Genomic DNA, 26911 nt, shown 5'->3' with positions numbered 1-26911 from the left:
GATGGTAGGCACTCAATAAATGCCTGTTACCTTTCCATGCCAGCTTCATTTATCTTAAACTCCATCACTGTTAACTTATAATAAGGGGCCTACCTACAATTCAAACAAAGTCATTGTTACTTTTTGACTTTTATTGAGAAATGGAGTTTTTAGAAAAAGGTAGACGTAGAACTTAGGAATCGTGATGCTGCTGCTTCAGGATTTCAAGTAGCATGTTACAGAAGCATCCCCCATCCTCTTCACTGTTTCCGCGCCCCGATCCCGAACCCTCTGCTCCATGGAACTGCGCTCTGGTTCATCAGCGCAGTCTGGGAGGAACCCAGTTACTGCTCGGTCTTTGCCCCTTGCGTGCTGTGTCTGCCCAAAGCGAGGCGGCAGCAGGAAGCGTGTGTGGCACAGCTGGCTCACGGCCACCTCTCCCAAGGTCCTTGCCCAGGCGCCTGCTCCCTCCTGGTTGCCACCCAGACTGGTTTCCCCAGTGCCCTAATCTCCCTGCTGTTCACAGAATCCCACTGTTCCTGGAATTTGTTTTATTGTTTCTAGAATCTGGGTGGCTGCACCTTTCATCCATATCCCCCTCAGTAAGTTTCAGAGAACCTTATGCTCATTAATGAGTCTGTTTTCACAACCTCCCCAGAAGCAAGCCTCTTCCATGTTGCAGATCAAAGAACCTACCACTGACACACGAGGAATCCAGCCAACTGGCCCTCCCCACACGGAAGGCGGGCCCTGTGCTAATCTCGCCTTGGCTTTTGACTTGCTGTGTGGCCTTCGTTTCCTCCTCCAGTGATAATATCTACCTCACAGGAATGTTGTGGAGTTCAACAACTGCTCGGAACAGTTCCTCTTGAACGCTGAACGATAGGGATCGGATCTGCTGCGGTGCCAGGGAGCTCGGAGCCCTTTGTGGCAATCTGACCTGCATGTTCTCTCTGTGAGGTAGATAAGTGGCAGGTGATCCTATGCCCACTTTAGACCCTAGAAATGTGCATCTTACCGTCTCATGTTCACAGTTTCTATCCACTTCCCCTTTCCAGATACACAGGAAGCCGTCTATCTGAGTGGAGGCTAACGACTGGTCTACAAAGCAGGCTTTGTGTCATTGCAATCCTTTGGTTCGTGTGTCTGATTCCACTTTTGGTCTGAAGGGGAGAGATGCCTTCCTGGGACCTGGGTCCCTTCCTGGTGCCCTTTTTGGTTTCGGTCCTTTTTCTCGATGTTCTGTTTCTTTGACCTCTGCAGCATTTGGCGCTAATCGTGACCACACCTTCCCAAAACGTGGGTGTGATGTTCATACTCCCAGAATTCTGCCTCTGGGACTGACCAAAACTGGTTCCCCTAAATGCAGGCTGAGGTGGAGACCTTTTCTCAGTGTAATCTCAGAGGGAAGCACATCCATTTTAAAGATTTGAACTAAAACCAGTGGTCAACTTCTAGTTCTGAATTTCTAACTTCTTTTTTTTTTTTTAAATGTTTTTATTGATTTCCGAGAGGAAGGGAGAGAGAGAGAGAGATGGAAACATCAATGATGAGAGAGTATCATTGACTGGCTGCCTCCTGCACGCCCCCTACTGGGGATCGAGCCCACAACTCGAGTATGTGCCTTGACCAGGTATCGAACCTTGACCTCCTGGTACATGGGTCCACGCTCAACCACTGAGCCACACCGGCTGCATTTCTAACTTCTTGCTTGGTATGTCTTCCTAGATTGTCCTGGCATCTTGCAGATTTCACGTATTTAGAGTGGAATTTACTTTCTCTCCTCTCCCTCAACTACCCACCTGAAAAAACAAATTAGTCCCCTTTGGGATGAACTGAATTTCGTCAGGGGCTCCACCGTTAGTTCAAACCTTGGAGTCATTTGACCTCTCTTTCTCTCAACACCTGCATCTAAGGGTAAACCCACATTCAGGTTTGTATCACACAGAGCTGCCCTGTTACATCAGGGCTTTCCTGCTGGGTCCCTCTGCCACAGGCTCCGCCCACTGCAGTCAGGTGAGCCTTCTGTCCGGAAGCCTTGACCTTGCTTTCTCCCACTCTCCAGCTTCTCCGTGCCCTCTATTGCTTTACATCAATTGCAGTGATTATCTATTGCTGTGCAACAAACCCAAACTGTGTGACATAACAGTACCACCAGGTTCTGGACTCCCGATCCTCTGGGTTGGGAACTTGGAAGGCACAGTGCGTCAGCTTGTCCCTGCTCTACCATGTCTGCAGCCTCCCAGGGGCGATTCAAAGGCTGGGGCAGCTTGACATCTGAGGGCTCACTTGCTCACATCTAGCGATGTTGCTGTGTTGTCTGAGCCCTCAGCTGGAGCTGTCACGGCAACAGTGGTGTCTCCCTGTGGTTGCTTGTGCTTCCTCACAGCGTGGTGGCCGGGTTCTCACCTTTTAAATGGAACTCAAGAGTACCCATCACAGAATGCTTTTCCAGGCACTGTGTTAAAAGACTTTCTAGCCCTGGCAGGTGTGGCTCAGTTGGTTGAGTGTTGTCCTGTGAACCAAAAGGTTGCTGGGTCAATTCTCAGTCAGGGCACATGCCCAGGTTGGGAGTTTGGTCCCCAGTTGGGGTGTGTATGGGAGGCAGCTGATCAATGTTTCTCTCCCACATTGATGTTCCTTCCTCTCTCTCTCTCTCTCTCTCTCTCTCTCTCTCTCTCTCTCTCTCTCTCTCTCTCAAAAGAATCAATAAAAATATACAGGGTAATCCCCCCAAATATATACACACTTTGAAGGCAGTGTTTATTAAAATACATTTTATTTTCAAAACATAATAGAATCTACAGCTATCAGCTGTTAATGTGTGTCTACATAAAAAAAAGACTTTATGCATTCTTATCTAACAATTCGGAGGGGTTAGATGAGGCACCTGGGGGCTGTGGTTGTCTAGATTGGATGGAATCATAGACATGTCTACAAACCCTTTTCCCTTGCCACATAAACCTCAATGGATCCTGGTTCTCAAGACTTGTAAATATCTGTTGATTTTATTGTCTTCTCTTCAGTTTAGCCACCGAGAAACATTTAAACAATGTTTAACTCTTCAATAGCAAAAGCAGAACAAAGGACACATCCCTTTGGGGACAGGAGTAAACAATGTTTTTATGGCTAACAGTTTTCCTTTATAATAATAGTTTGGTCTTTGAAAACACCCTAACATAGTAGATTCTTATAACTCACGATGGCATCATTATATATAATAATTTGTCTATAAATGTATAGTAGTCCCTCCTTATCCATAGGGAATATGTTCTAAGATTCCTGAAACCATAGATAATACCAAACCATGTAGAGTATATGCTATGGTTTTTTCTCTATATATAGACACACCTATGGTAAAGTTTAATTTATAAATTAGGCACAGTAAGAGATTAACAACAATAACTAATAAGATAGGACAATTATAACAATATGCTGTAATAAAACTTATGTGAATACTAGGGGCCTGGTGCACGGATTCATGCATTGGTGGGGTCCCTCGCCTGGCCTGCACCCTCTTGCAATCCAGGACCCCTTGGGGGATGTCGGAGAGCCAGTTTCAGCCAGATCCCCACAGTCCAGGCCAATCAGTGGGGTCCCTCGGCGTGGACTGTGGGGATCTGGCCGAAACTGGCTCTCCGACATCCCCTGAGGGGTCCCGGATTGCAAGAGGGTGTAGGCCAGGCCTAGGGACCCCACTGGTGCACAAATCCGTGCACCAGGCCTCTAGTATGCATATAAGAGCTTTGGTTAAATCTCTTCCCGCCCTACCCTCCACCCCCCCTTCCCTCTGAGATTCATCAGTTTGTTCCATGTTTCCAGGCCTGTGGTTTCCGCTCCTGCGTTGAGCATCTGCCCCCCTGGTGGTCAGTGCACATCATAGCTATTGGTCGGCTGGTGGGCCAGTTGCTTAGGCTTTTATATATATAGATGGTCTCTCCTCAAAATCTTACCATACTGTACTCACCTTGATGGCTTTTCTTTGGTGTATCTGAATTCCTGGCATCATTACCCTGTGCTTTGGGGCCATTAGTAAGTAAACTAAGGGTTCCTGAACACAAGCACTGTGGTACCACGAGAGTCGATCTGATAACCGAGATGGCTGCTGAGTGACTGAGGGTAGGTAGCGTGGATGTGCTGGACAGAGGATGATTCACGCACTGGACGGGACAGCAGGATGGCATGCGATCTCATCACACTACTCAGAACGGCACACAATTTAAAACTTACTTCTTGCCAAAACCGGTTTGGCTCAGTGGATAGAGCGTCGGCCTGCGGACCGAAAGGTCCCAGGTTCGATTCCGGTCAAGGGCATGTACCTGGGTTGCGGGCACATCCCCAGTAGGAGATGTGCAGGAGGCAGCTGATTGATGTTTCTCTCTCATCGATGTTTCTAACTCTCTATCTCTCTCCCTTCCTCTCTGTAAAAAATAAATAAAATACATTTAAAAAAAAATAAAACTTACTTCTTATTTAGAGAAAGTTTATTTCTGAAATTTTCCATTTAATGTTTTCAGATCACAGTTGACCATGGGTAACTGAAACTCATGGGTGCTAGTATCTACTGCGTATGTTTCTGTGTAAAGTCTGTGTATATATCTGTGTGTATATGTGTGTACACCAGCCGTGGGCAAACTACAGCCCGTGGGCCGGATCCGGCCCGTTTGAAATGAATAAAACTAAAAAAAAAAAGACCATACCCTTTTATGTAATGATGTTTACTTTGAATTTATATTAGTTCACACAAACACTCCATCCATGCTTTTGTTCTGGCCCTCCGGTCCAGTTTAAGAACCCATTGTGGCCCTCGAGTCAAAAAGTTTGCCCACCCCTGGTGTACACCTTTACCTGTATTTACACATATAACAGCATCAGGCCTTATCAGGCCTCAGTTCAGTGCCCGCCAGCCCTGATGTAGAGCTGTCCTCGCAGTCCTCCAGTGCTCTGTGTGTGAGCAGAGTGGAGGGGCATTTCCTGGAGTCTGTGTGGCCTCGATCAGTCTGTTTATTCTTAGTTTGATGATCCCAGGGTGGATCACACAGGCCTCTCACTTTACTTCCCTATTTTCACCTCCCACTGTGTCACCTACTTCCAAGCTCGCTCTGCCTCCTCCAGAAAGCAGAGCGACATAATGTGGAAAACTTAAACCTGTCAGTGTTGCCCCTCATTTCACAGTTCATTTCACAGTTGGCTGGGGAAGGGAGGCAGTGCTCTGTTGAGTACGATGCAGTTCTTGTTGCAGTCTCTCCTTTGGTTTTTTTAAAATAACCCAGGAAGCTGCATCACTCTTCACATCTCACTCCTGTGGCGTGTCCTGACGGCGATCTCTTCATCTTGTGCCTCAGTTTCATCCCCTGCAAAATGGGGATCAACAAACACTGCGCCTGGAAGTTTCTGAGGGCCACCAAGCAAGCTGGTTAGTTGGGTAAATGGGAGGCATGATCTGTCTGCCACCCAGAAGAAAGGCACCCCACAAGCAGGCCAAAAGGCTGCCCTGACTTGCCAGAGGAGCGTTCTCTGTAAGCAGGAAGAGTCAGGAAGAACGCTGACATGGGCGAATTTCCCCCAGGGTCTGCTGGTCCTGATGACAGAGGGGACCCACTAGATGGTGTTCATGTCCTTTTGGATGAAGGTGAAAGGGGAGGAGTGGGCAGAAAGGGAGAGGAAGACAGGTATGTGAGAGACCTGCGTGAGGTCTAGATGGATACACAGCATTTTATTAGCCTGGAGGAAACCAGCATGAAAGTACAGTGTTTAGAGAAAGAACTGATTTCTGATAAAATCGTAATTCATTGGCTGAGGTGAGGAGGTAGCAAAGTTTACAGTTCTAACCATAGACATGAAATTAAGAGAAAAAACCCACTTGCAGGGAGAAGAGAGTATGAGCTTCTCCTTTCCCTTATGACATCAACTGGTGAAATTCACACACAAGTCCACATGCACACAGAGCTAGGTGTCCCTGGGGCCTAGAAGCTCCCCTTGGAGTGACCTTCGATGTGGCTCAGCCATTTGTGGACTTGGCTACTCACTAGTACTTGTGCAGTCACTACTTGCTACTCACTAGTACTTGTGCAGTCACTAGTACTTGTGCAGTCACTACTTGCACCGGGCCCCTAGTTTGTCTCTGACCACGCAGAGCATAACAGTTCCAGCCTGGCCAGGTCGCCCCAGGTGAGCATTTCGGAAGCTCCGGGCCTCCGTGTCCTGACCTCTGCAGAATGAAGTTCCTCTGTGATCTGAAACCGGTTCTTCAAAGCCTTTGAGAACGCCAGCCGTCAGAGCTCGTCTCTGCATAACTGTGTGGCTGGAGTGGCCGCGGCAGCACGACTCCTGAGCGACCTGTCGGTGTCCTGTCACCTCAGCTGGTGAGAGCTGCTGGGAGCAGCGTGCTGGACTCCCAGGGGTTTGCTGGGGGAGGCTAGCTCCTCACCAGGGCCAAGTGTGGGCATCGCTCCCCAACTTCTGCTGGGTGACATCGCATTAGTCGCTTTAACTTAGCTATGGTGACAGTGTTCACACCATGGAACTTGGCAAAAACCACAAATCACCCCCTCCGCACCCCCGCCCGACGTGTAAGGGTGTGTTGTTGGTCCTTGGATCCAGGACAGCTGGCTTCTCTGATTTGAGTTTGTCTCTATCAAGGTTCATTCCTTTGTGCTCCAACCTTCACTCCCCAGTCAACACGCCTAGCCACTTCAAGGTCATCACGGCCTTCTTTCTGCTTATTTAGCTCAGAGAGATGTCCATGCAGACGCAAGGAAGCGTGTGAAAGAAGAGCCTTTGGTTTTGAGCCTGTGGCTGCAGCAGATCCTCTCGCTGCTAGCGACAGCCCTCTCTGGTCTTTAATACTGTTGTTAGTCAACAATGGGTAGTGTCCTACTGTTCTGTCGCAGCCCACGCTCTTTGCCCCACAGATACCTGGAATGACCAGTGACTGCCCTGCCCAGATGCCTGCAGAGATCTCCCATAGCCTACTGCGCAGTGCACACTCCTCACAGTGGAGTTAAATCATGAAGCCGCTGCAGTCCTCTAGAGTTAGCATTCATCTGTCTCCCCAAGAGATGTGTCCTATTTGCCTTTGCCCAAACACCGTCTGTTCTCTCTTCTCCCAGCCCAAGCTCATCTCTGACCATCATAATCCTGTCATGGTCTCCACTGACTACCACCCGGAGCCATGACTGGGATCCCTGACTTCTCAAGGACGTGACTCCTTTAAGCTGCAAAGGGCAGCTCCTTGGGCAGGCCCTGGAGGCCCAGGATAGCTGACCAAAGGGGTAGCTCCTGACTCGAAAGATGCAAGACCAGTGTCTCTGGTGTCCCCCCCACTCCTTGTTCATCTTCCTTGCTTCTCAGGTTTTGGTCACGGCTTTGCTCCTACTGGCCAGCTTTCTACCCAGACTTTTTTCTGTCCATCTGCCAGAATGGACAGAGGAGGGAGTGTCTGACATAATTTCTGGCAAAGTTATTGCTCTGGCCCTTGAACTACACTCACACCCTCCCTTGGCCCTGAACTTCTCAATTCAAGGCCTGTCCTCTTTGGTGCAAGCGTCAGCATTTTGGTTTGTTAAGGGTCAGTTAGTAACTATATTAGCTTTGTGGCCGCTATGGCCTCTGTCACAACGACTCTGTCCCATTGTAGTGGGAAAGCGGCTATAGACAATATGTAAACAAATGTGTGTTTCAGTAAAACTTTATTTGCAAAAACAGGCCTTGGGCTGGATGTAGCCCATGGGCCATAGTTTGCTGAACCCACCCGAGTCAAACACCTGCTAATATCTACACCTGGCGACTGCTCACGTGCCTGACGGTCAGCCTGACTAGGTGATGTCCATCAGTGTGGCCCAGGCAGGAGCTCATGCTGGGGACATGCCCACCTGGAAACTTTGCAGCCTCAGATATGAGGGTCCCCCAAGACATTATTTGTCCCATTTGCTCTACCCATCGAGGAGCACGACTCAAAACCAGGCAGGAGCACTGTGTTCTGAAGGCCAGTGTCACAGAGCAGCATTCCTGCCGTGCAGCCCTCGGTGTCCTGCTGTCATGTTTTCTGTCATGTCTCTACTGCTGCCACTGTTAGCTACTTCATATTCTCCTTTTAAAAAATAATCCCCCTTTAAAAACCTTAACCAGTACTTTAAAAGGAAACTGTATATCGTTTATATAAATGGAAAACCAGGACCATTTGCAATAAATAGAAAGCAACCATAAAAATAAAACATCCTGAAAACAAAGTGTTATTAAATTCTACTTACTGTTGCTACTTGGAAGGCTCCAAGCCTAACACCTTTTCTTTAAAAGAGGGAGGAAGACTGGGATTGCAGAGGTTATTGAAGACTGTCGGGCCCCAAACCGATCCATTTCTTGGTATAAAAAGTCATATTAGAAAATAAATGCGGTGCTTCCTTTTTTTTAAATTGCTGTATTTGCTCACCTCCTGCAGTCGTTACATGGAACGCTGTCTCATGTCCCACCTAAAAACGCCACCACAATGAAAGGGCTAGCGATTTGCGCGCGAGACAGATCCGTGTTCATATTCCTGGCTTCACCTTAGATTCCCCAACTGCAAAGTGGGAACTTAATACTTAACCCCCTTCGTTCATGCAGCAAGTCGGAGCCCGGTATTGAGTGTCCGGGTCAGCCTGGATGCCCGTGTGGGGCGGTTTTAGGCAGCGGAATTGGTGCTGGTAAAGCACTCAGCACAGTGCCTATCCCTTGCGTGGGCACTGTTGTCCTTGGAATCCTGCAGAGTCACGGTGTCTTTTACAATAGCATCCATGAAACTTCTGTCATTGATCTATGAAGTTCTGTAATCGCCTCACAGCAGAAAAGACCTGGGGCAAGTTACTTAAATGCTCTTCTGGCTTTTGACCTGTGTGAGAATCAGTGCGATGAAGTGTGTGAAGTGCTCTTGAATAGTAAAGTCTGCACTAGTTTATGGTTGGCAGTACCTTGGGTGGTGGGATTTGGTGTCCTGTCTCCCTCACCGTCTGGACCGAGGTCCTGGGAGGCAGACCGGGGCGGTGGGCTTCTAGCCATATCACCCCTTTGCGTTCACAGCTTGTGCAAAACTGTCCGTGAAGGGAATGGCAAATGTCCCTCCTGTTCGTTCTCACTTCTTTTCTCCCTCTCTGCCGCCCAAGAGCAGGGCTTGTTCCCTTATAAAGTCTAATGAATCTTGGTGGTCCCTGCTTCCCATCAGGAAAGCACTAGGCTGTCCCCATTGGTACAGGCCTGGGGCATAAATGGGTCTCTTTGTCCTCTGGTGACTCCAGGTGCTGCTTGGGGTCACGTGTCACCTCCTGTAGTCACATTCTGCACTATTTGCCCTTTAGCTGGTTAATTCTCTGCTGTCTCAAAAGTTTCGAAGCTCTGGCTCCACCTCTTGTGATTCTTAGCCACAGGGTTCTTTTCTTCTAGCCTTTACAAACCATTTTTCTTGGCTCACAGATTAAAGTCTGTCTGTCTATCAATGCCATTGAAAGAAGATTTCTAAAACTTCTCTGATTCTATTCTCAGAAGAAACCACTCACAGCACTGAAAGTCTTTCTTCAGAGGTTTCCTTTGCCTGGCCAACTTAGTTCTTGTACGCATTTCTTTCTTCTTAAAATTTTTATTGATTTCAGAGAGGAAGGGAGAGGGAGAGGGAGAGAGAAACATCAATGATGAGAGAGAATCATTGATCGGTTGCCTCCTGCACACCCCACACTGAACATCGAGCCCTCAACCTGGGCATGTGCCCTTGACTGGAATCGAACTCGGGACCCTTCAGCCACAGGCCAAACCTCTATCCACTGAGCCAAACCGGTTAGAGCTTGTACACATTTCTGTAGGAGGAAGAGGCATCTGTTCTGTCCTTGAGGGAAGGTAGCCAGCAGGACTGGAGAATTCTTGACCCCGAGGAGGATTGTAGAAAGACACCATCTGGCCCAGAGAAATGAGGTCACCCGCCACAGTCACATATCCGAGTGGTGGCCCCACGCCAACAGTTCTGATGCCTAGTCTAACTTTCTCCCCATGACCTCCCAGTCGGCTGGGTGGTATTATTCCAACCTGGGGAAATGAGCTTTCTCTCAGAGCTCTCCAGCCATCAAAGGGCTGCAAGGAGCCTGGTCAGAGAGAGTGGTCCCTTTTCATTCAGATAACCTGGCCTGATCACAGTGGGTTGACTTCAGATAACCTGGCTTGATTACATGGGCTTAAAAGGCAGCCACATGTGCAGTCTGTGTACTTGTGTATAGTCATCCCTTGACCATGCAGTGCTAGATGGTGGGATGAACAAATCCCAGGGTTGCAGAGCCCGGCTGGGCAGCAGAGATGTAAACGGAGGGTTGTGATAAATGCAACAAACACGGCACTAGCTAGGGGCTGTGAGAGCACTGACCCTGCCACGCTAGACAGCCTTCCCCCAGTTAACGTGAAATTTTGATCCTGGCAACTGACGTTGACCAGACACGACTGGAAAGGAAGGGTGCCCCCTGACCCCATTTGGATGATCACCGATGTGATTGGCCTCCCCTTGCCCCAGGATGGCCCTGAGGAAATACCCTCTCCTCACCAGAACAGGGGGCTCGAGACAGCCAAGGGTATTAGCCTCCCTAGGACTGCACCTCTTAAACCTCCCCGAGGGAAAGTGGGGTGACTCTTTATGATAAGAGGTTGGTGGCATGGGCATTGTGCCAACCCAGCAGCCCTGTCATGTAAGGAGCCAAATTAGGCAGCTGCCTCCCCTGAGAGCAGTGCTCCTTGCTGTTAGCAGAGGCAGAGGCGAGGCCTCCAGGCTTGGTGTGGTTTCTGTCGAATAGAGGAAGAGGAAGAGGAAGGAAAAGAGGCATATTCTTTGGCTGCACAGAGCATATTCGTAAGATTACACTATAGACAAAGGCAGAGCAGTTACATCTGTGTTTTTGGATAGACGTGGCAGAAAATACCAATAAAAGGATTCCAAAAATATGTTGGGCAGAGGAATCATTATTGCAGTAAGCAAATGGGGCATTACTTTGATGGAGGCATTATCCAGGTTTTACTGTAATGGTTTTAAACAATGAATCATTGTCATTCAGTCATCGTCCACTAACCTGAAACACTGTGGAACAGAAGAGTGTTGTAATGGTAGCTGATGAGATGGTTTCATTTTAGGATCAAGAGGCACTTAATTTGGTGGTTAAGTGTGCCTGGCAGCCCCATGCCAGAGGAAGGTGAGGAATTGTCGTAGACTGCCCCGGTGGTGGGGTGCACACGGCCACAGGACTGGGTAGAACTATGCTTGCACCCGCATTTTCAGAGCCACAAGGCTCTCTTCTCTGAGGAGGAAAGTCAGTAGAGGACAACGGCTTTGGAAAAGGAAGTTAGTGCTGGGGCTGTGTTGTGTGATTTCCAGTGTTTCGCCCGGTGTTCTCTGGGCTTTATGATTCCTTTCTGGGTCTGGGAAAGGTTCTCACCTTCACGGTTCAGCTGAGCGGACAGGAAGCCTTTCCTATCCTCGGCCCCACCAGCCTCTTCCGCCTGCTCTCTTCAGACCTGATGCCCTGGCCTCCCTGCCTTTGTGCACCTCCTCCCCTGACGCAGAAGGACCCTCTGGACACCTCCCTCTAAACTTGCAACCCTTACCTTTGTGTCCCGGGCCCACTCTGCAGCCTGCTGCTCGGGACTCAGCTGAGGCATCGCCTTCCCTGGGGGCCCGGCCAGGTTCCCTTCTGTCTGTGTAGCCTCCCGGCTACGGTCCTGCAGGGCGCAGACCTGTGTCAGAGTCGTGTGGCATGGGGGGTGGGGGCACTGACTGCTTGCTTGGCGGGGTTCAGAATGTGAGCTCCTCGTGGTGGGGAATGCACTTCCCACCCGTCTCTCTGGTGTCCAGCATCGTGAATACTCAGTAAGGGTTTGTCAGATACATGAAATGAAGACAGTTCATCAAACCGGGAGTCAGCTGCGGGGACACTGAGTAGAAGCAGGGAAGAGTTCTGTGGAGATGTCCAGGGTGGTTGAGGTTCTTTGACATAAGAAAAATCATCAACCTCATTCATAATTAAAATGCAAGTAAGACAGTATTTTTCACCTATGAACAGGCAGAAATCAAAATTTGATAACTGGGTTTTCAGATGTGTGGGGAAACAACACTATATTTGTGTGTTGACATTACAAATGTCGAGTCCTCTGACCCAGTGATTCCACTTCTAAGAGTTTATTGTCCAAGATGTACATACACATGTGCAAAACTAGGTAGATAGACAGACATTCATTACTGCAGTGTTGGTTTTCTGGCAGTAGCTACAGATTAGAAGCATCCTATGCCCATCAGTAAGAGACCAGTTAGGTTAATTATGGCTCATTCATAAAACTATTATACAGCTGTCAAAAAGAACAGTACAGCTCTTTGTGTATGCGTATGAAACCATCTCCAAGTGAAAAGCATATATGGAGCATTAACAATTATATTTGCAGGGAGGGAAATGTTTACATGTTTTGTATAGAATACTCAGGAATGATAAAAACCTGGTATCAAGAATTGGAGGGCTGAAGAATAGGTACAGAAGGGTGAATTTTCCTACTATTTATTTTTCTCTTTTGGTACCTTTTGAATGTTGTTAACGAGTATGTAGTACTTATCTACACTAATAAAAGAGAAAGATGCAAATTGACCTTCATGACACCCAACAGCCAATCAGGAATGAGTATGCAAATTAACCCAACAAAGCTGGCGGGTTGATTTGCATACACAGGTGCCATGGCAACGACACAGGCATTCCACACAGCCCCAGCCACTCTGGGCCTCTGGGCAGTGTGGGAAGGCAGAAAGGCAGCTTGGGGCCAGAATGAAGGTGAAAAGGCGGCTCCAGCCCGGAGCGAAGGTGGTCCTGGCAGCCAGGGGAAGGAAGGCCCATTCTTGCATGAATCTTCGTGCATAGGGCTACTAGTTTCTAAAATAATTTGTTTTAAAGTAACCAGTCGAGTGGTAGATACGTGTCCAATTTGCTGAGATCTGCAGAATCACTCTGTAAAAATCACGAAGAAGAATTCCATGTAATAGAAACACTTTTCATCCTGATATCTACCCCCCCCCCCCCCCCACACACACACACCATCCCCCTGCCTTTGAAGTCTTACTTGTGGTTACCTAGACCAGCGGTCGCTGACCTTTCGGACCTCACGGACCACCGGTGGTCCACAGACCACTGGTTGGCCGCGACTGCTGGAATAGACCATTGGAGTTGCAAAGAGCTCGGACACTTATCTAGTGGTGTTTTCCTGAGAGCTGAACACTGCTGCTCTTCCAGTACATGTGCCATGCCTTCCGTTTCTCTCACCTGCTGCTACAGCGTGTTGGCTTTAAAAACATGAATGCCGTCTTTACAGAGCTATTTAGATCAGAGTTGCAATAGCAAGTAGAATGTCACTACAATACTGATTAACCAACATGTGACTTATGGGCCAGAGCTCTGTTTCTCTGTAGGGGAAACATAAGCTCTGAGTTATGACATCAGTGGAATTCCTTGGAGGCATTATAGTCTCATTCGGTTACACACCAAGACCTATACATACCTATACGAAATGGACACGCTCCTACTTAGCTGTGCCATCTCCCCCCACCCCCCTTCATAGTAGATTTCATGAAATAACATTGTACCTTCAAAACCCATCTACCTTAGTAACCTTGGCAGTAGGGAAAGTGTAAACATAAAGCTTTCTGCTATAAGATAGAAAAGGACAGAAATGGGACAAGGGTGGCCGTAGAGGTGGGTTGTGATACAGGTGAAGTCACAGACTATTTTTGGATTGTAAGCCGTCTCTCTCTATATATATATAAAAAGCTAATATGCAAAGTGTCCCCACGGGAGTTCGACTGGGAGACCAGGAGTTCCATCGATCGCTATGATGTGCTCTGACCTGGGGCGGGCAGGGGCGGCGTGGAACAAAGGAAGGCCTGGCCAGCAGCTGGGGAAGGGAGGCCCCGGCTGGCAGTTGGAAGGCCCCAATCAGCCCTGCTCACCGGCCAGGCCTAGGGACCCTACCTGTGCACAAATTTCGTGTACCAGGCCTCTAGTCCCATTATAAAATACTATGACCTTTGCCATCTAACTGACTTATTAGGTTATTAAAAATTGTGACCCGAAGAAAATGAAAGATTTGTTGATATGATTTTTTTTTTTAATTCAGTCTCTATTTGTAGCCTAAGATCCGTGGGAGCTACTTCTTGCTGCTCCTTACCTTCTCTCTGTGACAGTTCTGTTTTGCTGCCAAAATAAAGTGAATCTTAGATTTGGAAAGAATCTTATCTAACTGCCTGTCATATTGTTTCAAAGACCTCATGCCTGAGGTATTAACCAGAGGGGTTAAATGACTGGCCCAACATCAGTATGACAGCTTCTCCAAGGCAGTGCTGTGGTTCAGGGCTGATCCCCGTTCCCCGTCCAGCGCTCCTCCCCCTCTGTTTCTCTGTCGTGCCGAAATAATGGTAGCCTTGGGTAGCATAAAGTGTTCTATTAGGGGTGAGGAAGAATGATCTTAGAAAATCCAGGGAATACATTTATATATGTTTTTAACACATTGTATGCAGGAAACGTATTTATACGTTTTACGTTGACTGGAGGTAGTAGAGCGCGGGACACGTATTAATACGTTTTTTATAGACTAGCGGTAGAATGTGGGTAACGTATAAATACGTAAACTAAAGTTATCGTAATTTTACTGAACGTTGCCATTTGCGCAAAAAATTAGCAAAAATGGCCCATGCAACCTGTTAGCGCGCGGTAAAAACGACCGCAAACAATGTGTTAAGTCATTGTTCTCTAAGTGAAGGCCTCTGCTTTTGCTTATAAATATTAGTAAATAAAGGTGTTTGTATTTCCACAAGTATCTTGCTTGAATATTAAAAATTTTGTATCTCCCCCCAAACCCCCCGCAACCAAAGAGCAAAAAAGTATTCTGAATTAAGCACAATAATCAAGGTGCTCTTAAATGAAGAAGTATTTAGTCCCTTGGTTTGCCAGTTGTACTTCTCAGCTCCTGAAATTATCCTGAAAGAGGTCTTTAGCCTGAATCCACATATGCTTTGGTATAACAGCAGTAGCTTCTCTCCTGGGTCAGTGCTGGCTCCATACAGTGCCCTCTGGTGACTCATCAGGTGAAGTCAGATTCATTCACATTTCCTAGGGAAAACGGAGGTACCAGCTCCCCTGAGCACAGCGGTACCAGAGCTGGGAATGAGCGATGCCAGGGGAATGTGAGAGCGTCGTGCTTCTGTCAAAATAACCATGGTGCCCTCGTCTGTAGGATGCACTTTTCATAATTCCCTGGGTTTGATGCGGGACCAATGAGAGGAGAGGACAGAAGCTCACCACAATACCCAGGATGCTGGGACTCTGTGAACCGCTGTGGGGAGGGCACCTGCTCCGCTCTCTTCCTGCCTCAATTATGCTGCTGAGGACCTGGCGCCATACAATGAAAGGAACAGGGTCCCTGAAGTAGGAGGCTGCCCTGGGCTGCATCCAGCAAAGGAAGAGGGAAGAGATGGAATCTGAAGTCGTGGTCGCATGACCTCCTGTGGTCACCTGCTGAGCCAGGTAGATTGTTCACCTTTGTGCAAGTCAGGCATTGACACCCATATGCCACTTCCCATGGATGGGTACTGCTGGTGCCTGCCCAGCTGTTGGTGCTGGCTTGAGAGGAAGTGATGAAAAGTCTGAAACCAACTGAGACAGATGCTCTGCGTCCTGTCTTTGTAAGACAGGGAACTCAGAAGAGAGAGTGAATCAGCAGCTGGAAGGAATTCTGTGCCTAAGCACCAGAGGTTAACCCTGTCACATACACGTGTTCATTCATCCAGCGTCCTGAGCGACTCCTGGGTGCCTGGCACCAGGTTAGAATGGGATGTGCAGGGGCAGGGAGAGGATGGGCATCGCTCAGGAAGGGCACAGCTCAGGAATCTAGCCTTTCCTTTGTGGAAGGCTGGTCTCCCAAAATTGGTTATAAATCACAGGTGTGTATTTGGAGTTATGTCCCTACTAATTTGCCTCATTTCAAAATCGATGTAAAGGAATCTCAAGATGAAGCCTCATTCAGATGATGGGATCCTTTTTCAAATAAGAATAATTTATATGCCATGTCCCTCAGTTCATTCATCTGTTTTTAAAGTTGTCTATTTTCAAGAGTTTGCAAAGTGAATTTCATTGCAGTCAAATCATGTAACTTAGCTTAAAGAGCTGATAATTTTCTTTTTTACTCATCAACACCTTATGAGGTATTAAAGATGGTCACTGATTTTTTGTGTGTGTCCTGTGAAGTACTTTTGTTTTTTACTAGAGGCCCAGTGCACAGATGGGATCTCTTAGCCTGACCTGCGCCCTCTTGCAATTGGGGCCCTCTCAATCCCCACAGGCCTGGCCGAAACCCGGCAGTCCGACATCCCCCGAGGGATGTAGCAGTGCTAAAGTGGCAGACAGCCAGAGAGGAGCCCCAGCTGGGGCGGGCGCAGCTCTGCCGCTGCTCATCCTGGAGCCGCTGCGCCTGCTGCCACCACCACTTGGTAGCGCTGCTGCCACTGCACCTGCGCTCGCCAGCTGTGAGCCGGGCTTCTAGCTGAGCAGGCAGTGCGCGTCACAGCGACCAGTCGACCGGTCCTTCCGATTGTTAGGTTGTAACGGTCACTTAGGCTTTTATATAGAGAGATTGGTATTGTATGAGAAGTTACTTTTATGACTCCTCTCCCAATTTTGAAAAATAACTCTTGTTATAACCTTTTTTATTTTCTCCAGAGCACTCCGTCAGGTAGCAGTGGAAACCTCAGGGGGTTAAGTGCCAGGGGCAGACCCTGGGTGATAAGGAAAGCTTTAGCAACACCCCTTGTGAGAAGGCAGGTGTCTTACTGCTGTTAGACAGAAATACCTGTCCCAGCTTTAACTCCCATACGTTTGGAAACAAGGGCTTGAGTGTTGCTATTCACTAGCTGCAATTACATTATAAGGTTACTGAGCAGAAATAGGTGTGAAAAGATATTTTGCCCATTTCTAGTTAAAACCTAAAAATATGAGCTAGGAAACAGCAGGGATTGCCTGTTTCCTTGAAGATTTCATTAGACCAAGGGACCAACTCTAAAGTATATTCTTCTTTTCATTTTTACTGAAATTAGGTAGAGAGATCTAAGGGTTGCTGAGGTCAGTCTTCTTTTATGTGAGTGTTAATTGTTGTTGTTATTGCTCTTTGCTCCTTCAGGGGTGGGCAAACTTTTTGACTCGAGGGCCACAATGGGTTCTTAAACTGGACTGGAGGGCCGGAATAAAAGCATGGATGGAGTGTTTGTGTGAACTAATATAAATTCAAAGTAAACATCATTACATAAAAGGGTACGGTCTTTTTTTTTTTTTTTTTAGTTTTATTCATTTCAAATGGGCCGGATCCGGCCCGTGGGCCATAGTTTGCCCACGGCTGTCCTAGACTGTAAGCAATGTGAGGACATTTCTATTTTGTTCACTACTATACCCCAGAATCCAAGTGCTTGGCATATAATAGACTAGAGGCCCAGTGCACAGGATTCGGGCACTGGTGGGGGTGTGGCTTGTGGGGATTTGCCCGCCGTGGGAGCACAGGTCATCCCAGTCAGCTGAGCGGCTGTGGACCTGCCCTGTGAGTAGGTGGGGACCTGGTTGGGGCTGGGCCCAGGGACATAGCACTGAGAGGCGGCGGAGTAGGCCTCAGTCCTGCGGTGGCCACGAACCCGCCTCCCAGCCTCTGGGGTCAGGTCTACGAGCCTGGTGGCAATGCTGCACGGCCTGTGGGCGTCCGGAGGAGGCGGCAGGGAGCGAGGAGGAGGAGTCTGGGGCAAGGAGGTAATGATCGCAGCCCAGGTTCCTGCCCATCAGCCTGGGATGCGCAGCCACTCATCCCAGTCAGCTGAGCAGCGCTCTCACTGTAGTAGCAGACTGACCACCAGGGAGCAGCTCCTGCATTGAGTGTCTGCCCCCTGGTGCTCAGTTTGCATCATAGCAACTGGTTGACCGTTCTTGTCATTCTGCCATGCAGTCGCTGGGCTTTTATTATATACTAGAGGCCTGTTGCACGAAGAGATTCGTGCAGTAGGCCTTCCCTTCTCCTGGCTGTCGGCACCGGTTTTCCTCCATCCTCCGGGACCCAGGCCTTCGCTCCGGCCGGAGCCACCCTCAGTCTTCTGTCTTCGCTGCTCCGGCTTGCCTTCAGTTTTCGCTCCGCTGCTTGGAGCCTACGTATGCAAATTAACCGCCATCTTTGTTGGGTTAATTTGCATACTCTCCTGATTGGCTGGTTAGCGTAGTGAAGGTACGGTCAGTTTACATGTTTGTCTATTAGGTAAGACTAGGGGCCTGGTGCACGAATTTGTGCACCTTGAAAGGAACTGTGGGCCGTGAGGCTGCGGTGGGCACAGGGGCAGGTCTCAGCCTGTCCTCCGCACTCCTGCCCAGCCCCTCCTGCCACAGCCCCTGGTCCCCTGTCTGCCTGCAGCCCTGCTCCTGCTGCTCCCACATGCTGACGGCGCTGGCCCCGATTGCTTGGTGCCGTCAGCGGGTGTGAGTGGCGGCTGCCAGCCCGATCACCCCTTAGGGCTTCTCCCCCTCCCCCTGCTCCTGAGGGGTGATTGGGGCCAGCAACCACTGCTCGCACCCGCTGCAGCAGCTGCTGGTCCTGATTGCCCCTCAGGGCTTCTCTACCTCCCCCTGCTCCTGAGGGGTGGGACTGCAGTGCATGCCAGGAGCCGGTCCATGCTTGCTGTTTCAAGGGACCTGGCATATATGGCATACTGTTCTTAATATGTTTGCTCACCTTCTTGGCACTATGTGTTTTAACCAAGGTCTCTGAGAAAGGTTGTTTCCCCAAGTAGGGATTTTTCCCCTGAAGTTAGGGAGGGAATAAAACCCCTTAACTAAGTGCCAGGCGGGTAATTAATCACTTTAACTACAAACAATCATGCTTAAGCTGCATAATCTTTACTCCCTGGAATGGAGATAAGAAACGCCCTAACCTTTGTAATAGAGATTGATAGGATTGAATCAACTGGTATAAATACAGATGTAACAAGACAGAGAGAAGACAGAACTCAGAACACAGAACCTACACTCAGAACCTAGGCACAGAACCTACACAGAACGTTCTCTAGAGACAGAAGAACTTCGCTGGAGAGAACATGGCAAAAGATCTTGGACAGAAACTGGCCTCAGAACCTAGAGACAGAACCTAGCGAGGGAACATGGCTACAGAACCTGGCTGGAGATCCGAACCAGAACTTCGCAGGAGATCCAGACCAGAACTTCGCTGGAGATCCTGGCTAGAGATCCTGGCTAGGCTGCTGATCAACTGAACGCTGTCTCTGTGTCCTTCCTTCTTCGCCGACTCCGTCTACGCCTTTGGGAACCCCTGGACCTGCTGGGGTTGGACCCTGGCAAGTGCACACGTGCAAAGAATTTTCAGCAACTGCCAGAGGCTTGCCCCAATGACAGTGACTGGTGCCCCATCTTGGTCTGGTGCCCCCGCTCACCTGCTCCACCATCCTGCCGTGGCTGCTGCCTGCCATGTTCTGTGCTCTGCTGCCTGCTGTTGATGCCCGTCATGTTCTGTGCGCGCCCCATGGTGGCCAGCGCATGTCATAGTGAGTGGTCAAACTCCCGGTTGACCACCTGCTGGGACAATTTGCATATTAGGCTTTTATATATATAGACAGAGGCCCGGTGCATGAAATTCACACACTGGGGGGCAGTGGCGTTCCTCAGCCTGGATTGTGAGAGGGCACAGGCCAGGCTGAGGGACCCCACCTGTACATGATCGGGGCTGGGGAGGGACACAGGAGGTTGGCCAGCCAGGGAGGGACCAACGGAGGGCTCCAGGGCATGTCTGGCCCGTCTTGCTCAGTCCCGATCAGCCGGACCCCAGCAGCAAGCTAACCTACTGGTCATAGTGTCTGCATCCTGGTGGTCAGTGCATGTCATAGCGAGCGGATGAGCAGCCTTAACATCATTAGCATATTACGCTTTGATTGGTTGAATGGCCGACCTGATGACCAGACACTTAGCATATTGGGCTTTTATTATATAGGACTAGAGGCCCAGTGCATGAAAAGTCATGCACTGGGTGGGGGGGGGGGGTGTCCCTCTGCCTGGCCTGCACCCTCTCACAGTCCAGGTGCCCTCAGGGGATGTCCTACTGTGGCTTAGCTGGCTGGCCCCTGCCTTTCTCTGGGATTTAGGGCTGTATTAGAGATGAATTTAATTTTCTTGATCATCATCCTGACTATGACAAATCAGATCAAGGTCTTACAACAGCTGGAAATAGTGCCTTCTTTTCAGAGGTACAAGGCTGTTGTTTATCACTTGTTCCCAAACATTGAGGACTCACCGCTTCTGGCTTGAGTTTTTAATTGTGAAATAATTTCTTCAGTTAGTCAGCGCATGCCATTGTACTTCTTGTCTTCAGGGGGAAAAACCCACCACCTCCACATGAGTCATTGTGTCTAATCCCATCACAGGAAGTGAATGTGGTGCCCACTGTGTCAGGAAATGTCTCCCCCAGCGGTTTCCAGTCAGCAGCAGCCTGTTGTGCTGAGCTGATGAGCATAAACTGGAGTGAAAGGAGCTGGCTTGGTTGGAGATGAGTCAGTGTCTTCGATGAGCACGTGTTCTTATAGTTGGAAGACAAGAGTAGGGGATGGAGTGGGCCAGGAAAAAGAAGCCAGCTGTCAGCAACAACTGCTCCTGGAGAATTTGCTGATTGCTGGGCACCTGCTGTTTTAGATGCTACTTGGGCTAAGGAGGAAAAAAAGTGAAAAAGACGGAAGGGAGGGGGGTGAGGGGGAGAGGAAGGGAGAGATTTGATGCTGTTGGGAGAACTAAAGGAAACAATTATTTGAAAATGAAGAAATGCTGAAAGGATGGCACAGTTGTTGGTCGCGGGGCACGGGGCTCCCTTTGCCTTTGCAGAGCTGATTCTGTATTTACCGTGTGCCACACAAGCCAGGCATTTATATACTCAGATTATAACTTGTAGTACATCGTGTTTATGCACAAGTTATGATGTGAAAATATTTGTGCTTACCCTTGTTAGTGTTAATTACGGATAATGGGCTGAAGCCCTTCTAAGGATAATTAACCACCTCGGTAGAAGCACATTTCGGTTTTGCTACCTGGAATCTTCATCACAGCAGAATACAAGCATTACAGAAAATGCTTCCAGTTCTTACTCGGTTTGGTGTTGGAAAGCTAGAAGCTGGCATGCAAAGACTCAGCCTTACCTCTCTACCTCTCACCTTTCCAAATCTAAATGCCTGCTCGTACTCAGGCACACCTGAATGTCCTAGCCTTCTGAGGACTGTCTACCTGTCTGTACTTCACTCCACCCTTCTCCACTCAACAGTCCATGTTTGGGGAGGGTTCTCAAACTTCGTCTTGCTGCAGGAAGTTCAGCACAGCCCTGGTTGGGGCCAGTGATGGTAGCGAAGGTTTATTAGGCTTGCAGGTGCACTCGGCCTCCAGCCATGGACCAGGAGAGCCTGTCAGCCTGGGGCCTGACTCTGTGGAGGTGTTCACTAGTTAAGCCCTTCATCACCTCCTCCGACCTGACGTCTCAGGATCACCTCATCATTACCTAAACCATCATCTAGTTGGTTTTTCTCGTATCCCCTCCCACCTCATTCAACAATAATTAAGAATTGCTGATGTTTTCTTTTTAAAAAAATATATTTTATCTATTTTTTACAGAGAGGAAGGGAGAGGGATAGAGAGTTAGAAACATCGATGAGAGAGAAACATCAATCGGCTGCCTCCTGCACACTCCCCACTGGGTATGTGCCTGCAACCAAGGTACATGCCCTTGACCAGAATCGAACCTGGGACCCTTTAGTCCGCAGGCCGACGCTCTATCCACTGAGCCAAACCAGTTAGGGCTGATGTTTTCTGTGGAAGGGAATTCTGGGATTGTATTAGCAACCTCTTAAAAGGTCAGGGCCTTTTGAAGAGCTGGTCAACTCTTTGAGAGGGAATAGGAGGTAAATGAGTTACCACATCTCAGACACCTGCTTATTGTTTCTGTGATTTCTGGTCATTCAAGCCCTGGACTTTCAATAGTTCCTGTCCCTGAATGCTCATAAAGCATGAGTGTGTTTGTTAGAGCCACTTGGGGGTTTATGATTTTGTGGACGTGAGTTTATATTGGGAAGTTCCTGGGTTCATAACTGCAGCCCTCCTGGCTCAAAACTCTTGTGCTCGCTGCGGCAGCACATATACTAAAATTGGAACGATACAGACAAGACTAGTATGGCCCCTGCACAAAGATGACATGCAAATTCGTGAAGCATTCCATAATTAAAAAGAAAAAACTCTTTACAGTGGGCCACCGCAATGTCTGATTTCTTCCTTTTATGGTTTGGCCTAAAACACTGCTCATATTCACAAGGACTTCACTCTGATCAGGGCCCCCCCCCCCCCCCCCCCCGCAAAAACAAAACAAAACCAAAACTCCTCTTTGTTTACTTTTCAACAGTTTCTGTGCTGAAAGCATTTAGTTTTCTAACAGCTATTAGACCACATTTATTTTAGATTCCATAGAGGCAGAGGCAATTGTTCCTAATAATTTTGTAACAAAGTGACTAAACAATTTGTTTTATTGACTCTTAATCATTTCCTGTGCCCTGCCTCTGTGTGTGTGTGTGTGAGAGAAAGAGATTGGCTTTGGCTATCACCAGTTATTCATTTGCTTCCCTGAGGAGCCCTAGGTCCTGGTTCAATTTAGCACAGAATGACTCTTGTACAGAATGTGCAGACGCTTTAAGGGGAACTTTGAGAACTAATGAGGAATGGGTAACTGATAACATGCCTCAGACACATACTAATGAGGGCATGGGAGGCAGTGGAATCTGACTGTAGCCTGGAGGGGAGGAGGGGTGTGGCCAGAGCTCTGGTGGTTTCAGCTCCCACAGTCCTTGGAGTAGGATAGCACACTTGCCCCTCTTATAGATCATGTGCAATCCATGCTGTTTCCCTCCCTGTGTCATCTGATGGAGCTCAGTATTGCTCTGGAAACAGATGGGCCCTCGCGGGGGAGAATCTCATTGCATCCCACTCTCTCACAGGAATCTCCTTGCTTCTTCTGTTGCAGTTTACCTGGGGGTCCCACAAGCCTTAGCTGGCCTAATTTTTAAATGCAACTTGAGATTCTGTGAGCTGAGTTCCTACATTTTACGTTATCTTTGTTCTCTCAGGTCCCCAGCAGGAGGGATAACAGTGTCTGAGTTCGATAGATAACAAGTTAGAGTTCCCAAGGGGGCTCATCAGACTCCCGGCTAATTGAACATATGCCCGAAAACTATGGCATTATCTTCCCCACATGCAATCTGGCATTTTACCTTTTTAAAAATACATGTGAAATGGTTCTGCAAATCATAGATTTCTCAACAATTAACTATGATTTTATTTCCCCAGCTAAATTGTTTAACAATGAAGAGACAGAGAAGGGGGCAATAACAGGGTCATGAAAGGGAATTTGGGCGTGGTGACAGAGTCATTCAAAAAACGACAGGAGAGCCAAACTAGTATGGCCCAGGGGTTGAGCGTCGACCTATGAACCAGGAGGTCACGGGTTCAATTCCCGGGCAGGACACATGCCTGGGTTGTGGGCTCAATCCCCAGTAGGGGGCCTGCCGGAGGCAGCTGATCAATGATTCTCTCTTACCATTGATGTTTCTATCTCTCTTTCCCACTCTGAAATCAATAAAAAATACAATTTTTAAAAAGATAGAGAAATTCTTATTCTCATATTCCTATTCTTTTTTTTCTGCCTAATTTTAATGCTTAACAAAATCCAGAAATCATCTACATGACTCAGTTATCAGACCAGCAGGATATCCTGGAAAAAGAACACAATCCTCTGAATAAAAAAGCAGGAGAAGGCCCAAACGTTCACCAGTAGGGTGGGTTACATACACGTCAGTGCGTTCAGGTTATAAAATAGAATGAGAACACTCTCTATCTACCAACATAGAAAAATCTCCGATATATTACTGTTAGGTGAGAGGGCGGCGGCGGGGCGGGAACGGAAGGGGGGGCGGTGCAGCAAATGTATAGAACATGCAAATATTTCTGTAAGAAAAGGGAAAATACGAATTAATTTTGTATTTACTGTTATCTGCATAAAGAAACTGAAGGATACACAAGCCAGAAGTAAAAATGTTTATTTCTGTAAAAGATGAGGCAGAGGGTGAGTGGGAGTTAGACTTTATTATACCTTTGTATAGTATTCTAATTCTTGAATTATGACTGTATTATCTATTCAAAAATGAAAATAATTTTTTTAAAGAGAAGATGTACACTGTTAGGTAAGGGATAAATAAAGCCTGATCTTGTTTAAGAATATTACATATGTGATTTCAGCCATCAAGTTTTAGCCGATGTGCCCTTTGGGATAGGGCAGTGGTTCTCAACCTTCCTAATGCCGCGACCCTTTAATACAGTTCCTCATGTTGTGTTGATCCCCAATTTCATTGTTACAAATTGAACATAATTAAAGCATAGTGATTAATCACAAAAACAATATGTAATTATATATGTGTTTTCCGATGGTCTTAGGCGACCCCTGTGAAAGGGTCGTTCTACCCCCAAAGGGGTCGCGACCCACAGGTTGAGAATCGCTGGGATAGGGTCATTTGCAGGACCATATATTTCGAGGAGGAAGGTGATAATCCTAGATTAGAACCTGTATGGCAATTTAAGTTCTAACCACTTTGGTAGGAAATTGGAAAGGCAAATCTGCATTTAAACTGTTTAGCTTGTTCTGACTTCTTGGATTTTTTTAGAAAAACCCCTCCCTCCCCCAAGTAATTGAAAACCTTAAAACATGATAGTCATGATTCACAGTGGAAATCTCTTGCTGATGCCTCAGTGAACACAGTGGGAAAGTGAACTCAAATTATGGTCTTAGCCTGTTTTTATTTAAGTTTGCATCCTGGAGAATGTGTTGTATGGTCTGTGCTTTTATTTTTACAGGAGCAGAAAAATTCAGATTAGAAACATCCCTCCTCACCTGCAGTGGGAGGTAAGCCAGTGTCACTTCTGTTTTTATTGTCCTCTCGCTTTCCTTCCTCTTTTAGTTCCCTCTCACAGTTAGGAACTGGAGGTCCTCAGACTTGTCCCACCTTTCCCAGTGCCCTAATGTGCACGATCTGCCATGAGTCTGGGGTGGTGTCTGACCCTCTCATCATGCAGAATGTGCGCTTCGATCTCTCAGGTTCTGTCTTCTCAAGCACCAACAAACTGTAAAACAAAATGTATACCTGGTTTGTGATTTTTTTTTAATATGTTTTTTAAAATTGATTTCAGAGAGAGGAAGGGAGATAGAGAGGGATAGTAACATCAATGATGAGAGATAATTATTGATTGGCAGCCTCTTGCACACCCCTCCTGGGGATCGAGCCCACAACCTGGGCATGTGCCTGGACCGGGAATTGAACCCTGACCTCCTGGTTCATGGGTGGACGCTCAACCACTGAGCCACACCGGCCAAGCATGGTGTGATTTTTATCTCATAATTTTTTAAACAATTTTTACCTTTCTAAATTATGATTTTTTGGGGGGGGGGAATCCATGGAAAACCAATAGTTTTGTTAGATTGAGCAAGTTCTTTTGTTTATTTTGAATTAACTGCTATGAATAACAGTTAAGATATATTTTCTGAATTGTAAAACTTCTTATAAGATTGCTACCTTCAAATAAATGGACATATGAACAGACTGACAGAGGTCGGTGGGGAGAGGGGTGGGAGACTGGATAAATGAAGGTGAAAAGAGCAGCCAAAGGACATACATGCATAGCCCTTGGACACACAGTGGTGGTGAAGGCCAGAGGAGGGGTGGCGGGAACTGGATGGAGGTGGGCAAAGGGGGGCAAATGGAGGACATCTGTAATAGTGTCAACAATAAAGACATTTAATGCCCTGGCCGGTTTGCCCAGTGGTTAGTATGTTGGCCCGAGAATCGAAGGGCTGCAGGTTCGATTCCTGGCCCCGGTCATGGTGCAAGTGGGAGGCAACCAATCACTGTGTCTCTCTTACGTCAATATATCTTTCTCTCTCTCCCCCTCCTCTCCCTCCCTCCCACTTTCTGTAATAAAAAATCAATGGAAAACATATCCTCAGGTGAAGAGTTTAAAAAAATTAATAATAAGTAAATAAGATAGAATATGAGGAGTGGCATTATTGCATTATTTAAAAACAATATGCCTGCCCCGTGCTCTACAGCCCCTTTCCACAACATTGGAGAGAAAGCCGGGCCTTGAGTCTGCGCCTGCATATTCCTACAACTTCTCAGAGTCCTGTGGACGATGACTGAGGAGATAAACCATGCAGGAAACATCTAGTACGGAAAAAAAAAAAAAGGAAAAATAAATAAAATAAAAACAATATGCCTGATAGTTTATTCCCCAACCCAAATGAAATAAAAATAGCTATAAAGGAAAGACAGTGTTCTAATATATTCATTACTTCAAAACTTTTTTAAAAAAATGTGTTTTTATTGATTATAGAGAGAAAGGGAGAGGGAGTGAGAGAAACATTGATGAGAAAGAAACAGCAGTCAGCTGTCTCCTGCACACCCTCCACTGGGGGCGTGTACTGACCGGAAATCGAACCTGTGACCTCTTGGTGCTTGGGTCGACACTCAACCTCTGGGCCCCACCAGCGAGGCAATATTTTCATTACTGTAAAAAAACTTTTTATTATGGAAAATGTCAAACATACACATCTTCCTGTTCTGTAAAATAAGGAGATTCCTAGAGAAAACCAAAGGAAGAAATGGTTAAAGCTTCCAAGAAAAAGTGAGCCTTGTCCTTGATTCTGCTCTCATTTCAAGAGCAGAAAATAGGTTCCAACCATCAGAATGAACGTGATTGACAGTTACTCAGACTGAAATGCTGGTGTCATGTCAGGGGACAGA

General features: G+C 47.5%; 1 protein-coding gene, 1 non-coding gene and 1 pseudogene across 6 annotated transcripts in view; all 3 read left to right on the top strand.

The window, feature by feature from the left end:
* IGF2BP2 (insulin like growth factor 2 mRNA binding protein 2) overlaps positions 1–26911 on the top strand; it is a 160607-nt gene that overhangs the window by 92597 nt on the left and 41099 nt on the right. For all 5 annotated transcript variants that reach the window (XM_059687280.1, XM_059687279.1, XM_059687278.1 and 2 more), the window contains one exon: positions 24969–25017. In XM_059687280.1, coding sequence (XP_059543263.1) covers positions 24969–25017 — 49 coding nt within the window. The remainder of the gene's footprint in view (positions 1–24968; positions 25018–26911) is intronic.
* LOC132232056 (U6 spliceosomal RNA) lies at positions 22190–22296 on the top strand. The gene has a single exon (XR_009452219.1). It is a non-coding gene; the product is annotated as a U6 spliceosomal RNA (small nuclear RNA).
* LOC132232120 (small nucleolar RNA SNORA73 family) lies at positions 26191–26334 on the top strand (annotated as a pseudogene).

Source organism: Myotis daubentonii, chromosome 3, assembly GCF_963259705.1.
Source record: "Myotis daubentonii chromosome 3, mMyoDau2.1, whole genome shotgun sequence".
NCBI lineage: Eukaryota > Metazoa > Chordata > Mammalia > Chiroptera > Vespertilionidae > Myotis > Myotis daubentonii.
Note: the sequence above shows the minus strand (reverse complement) of the source record. Positions and strands in the feature narration are given on the sequence as shown.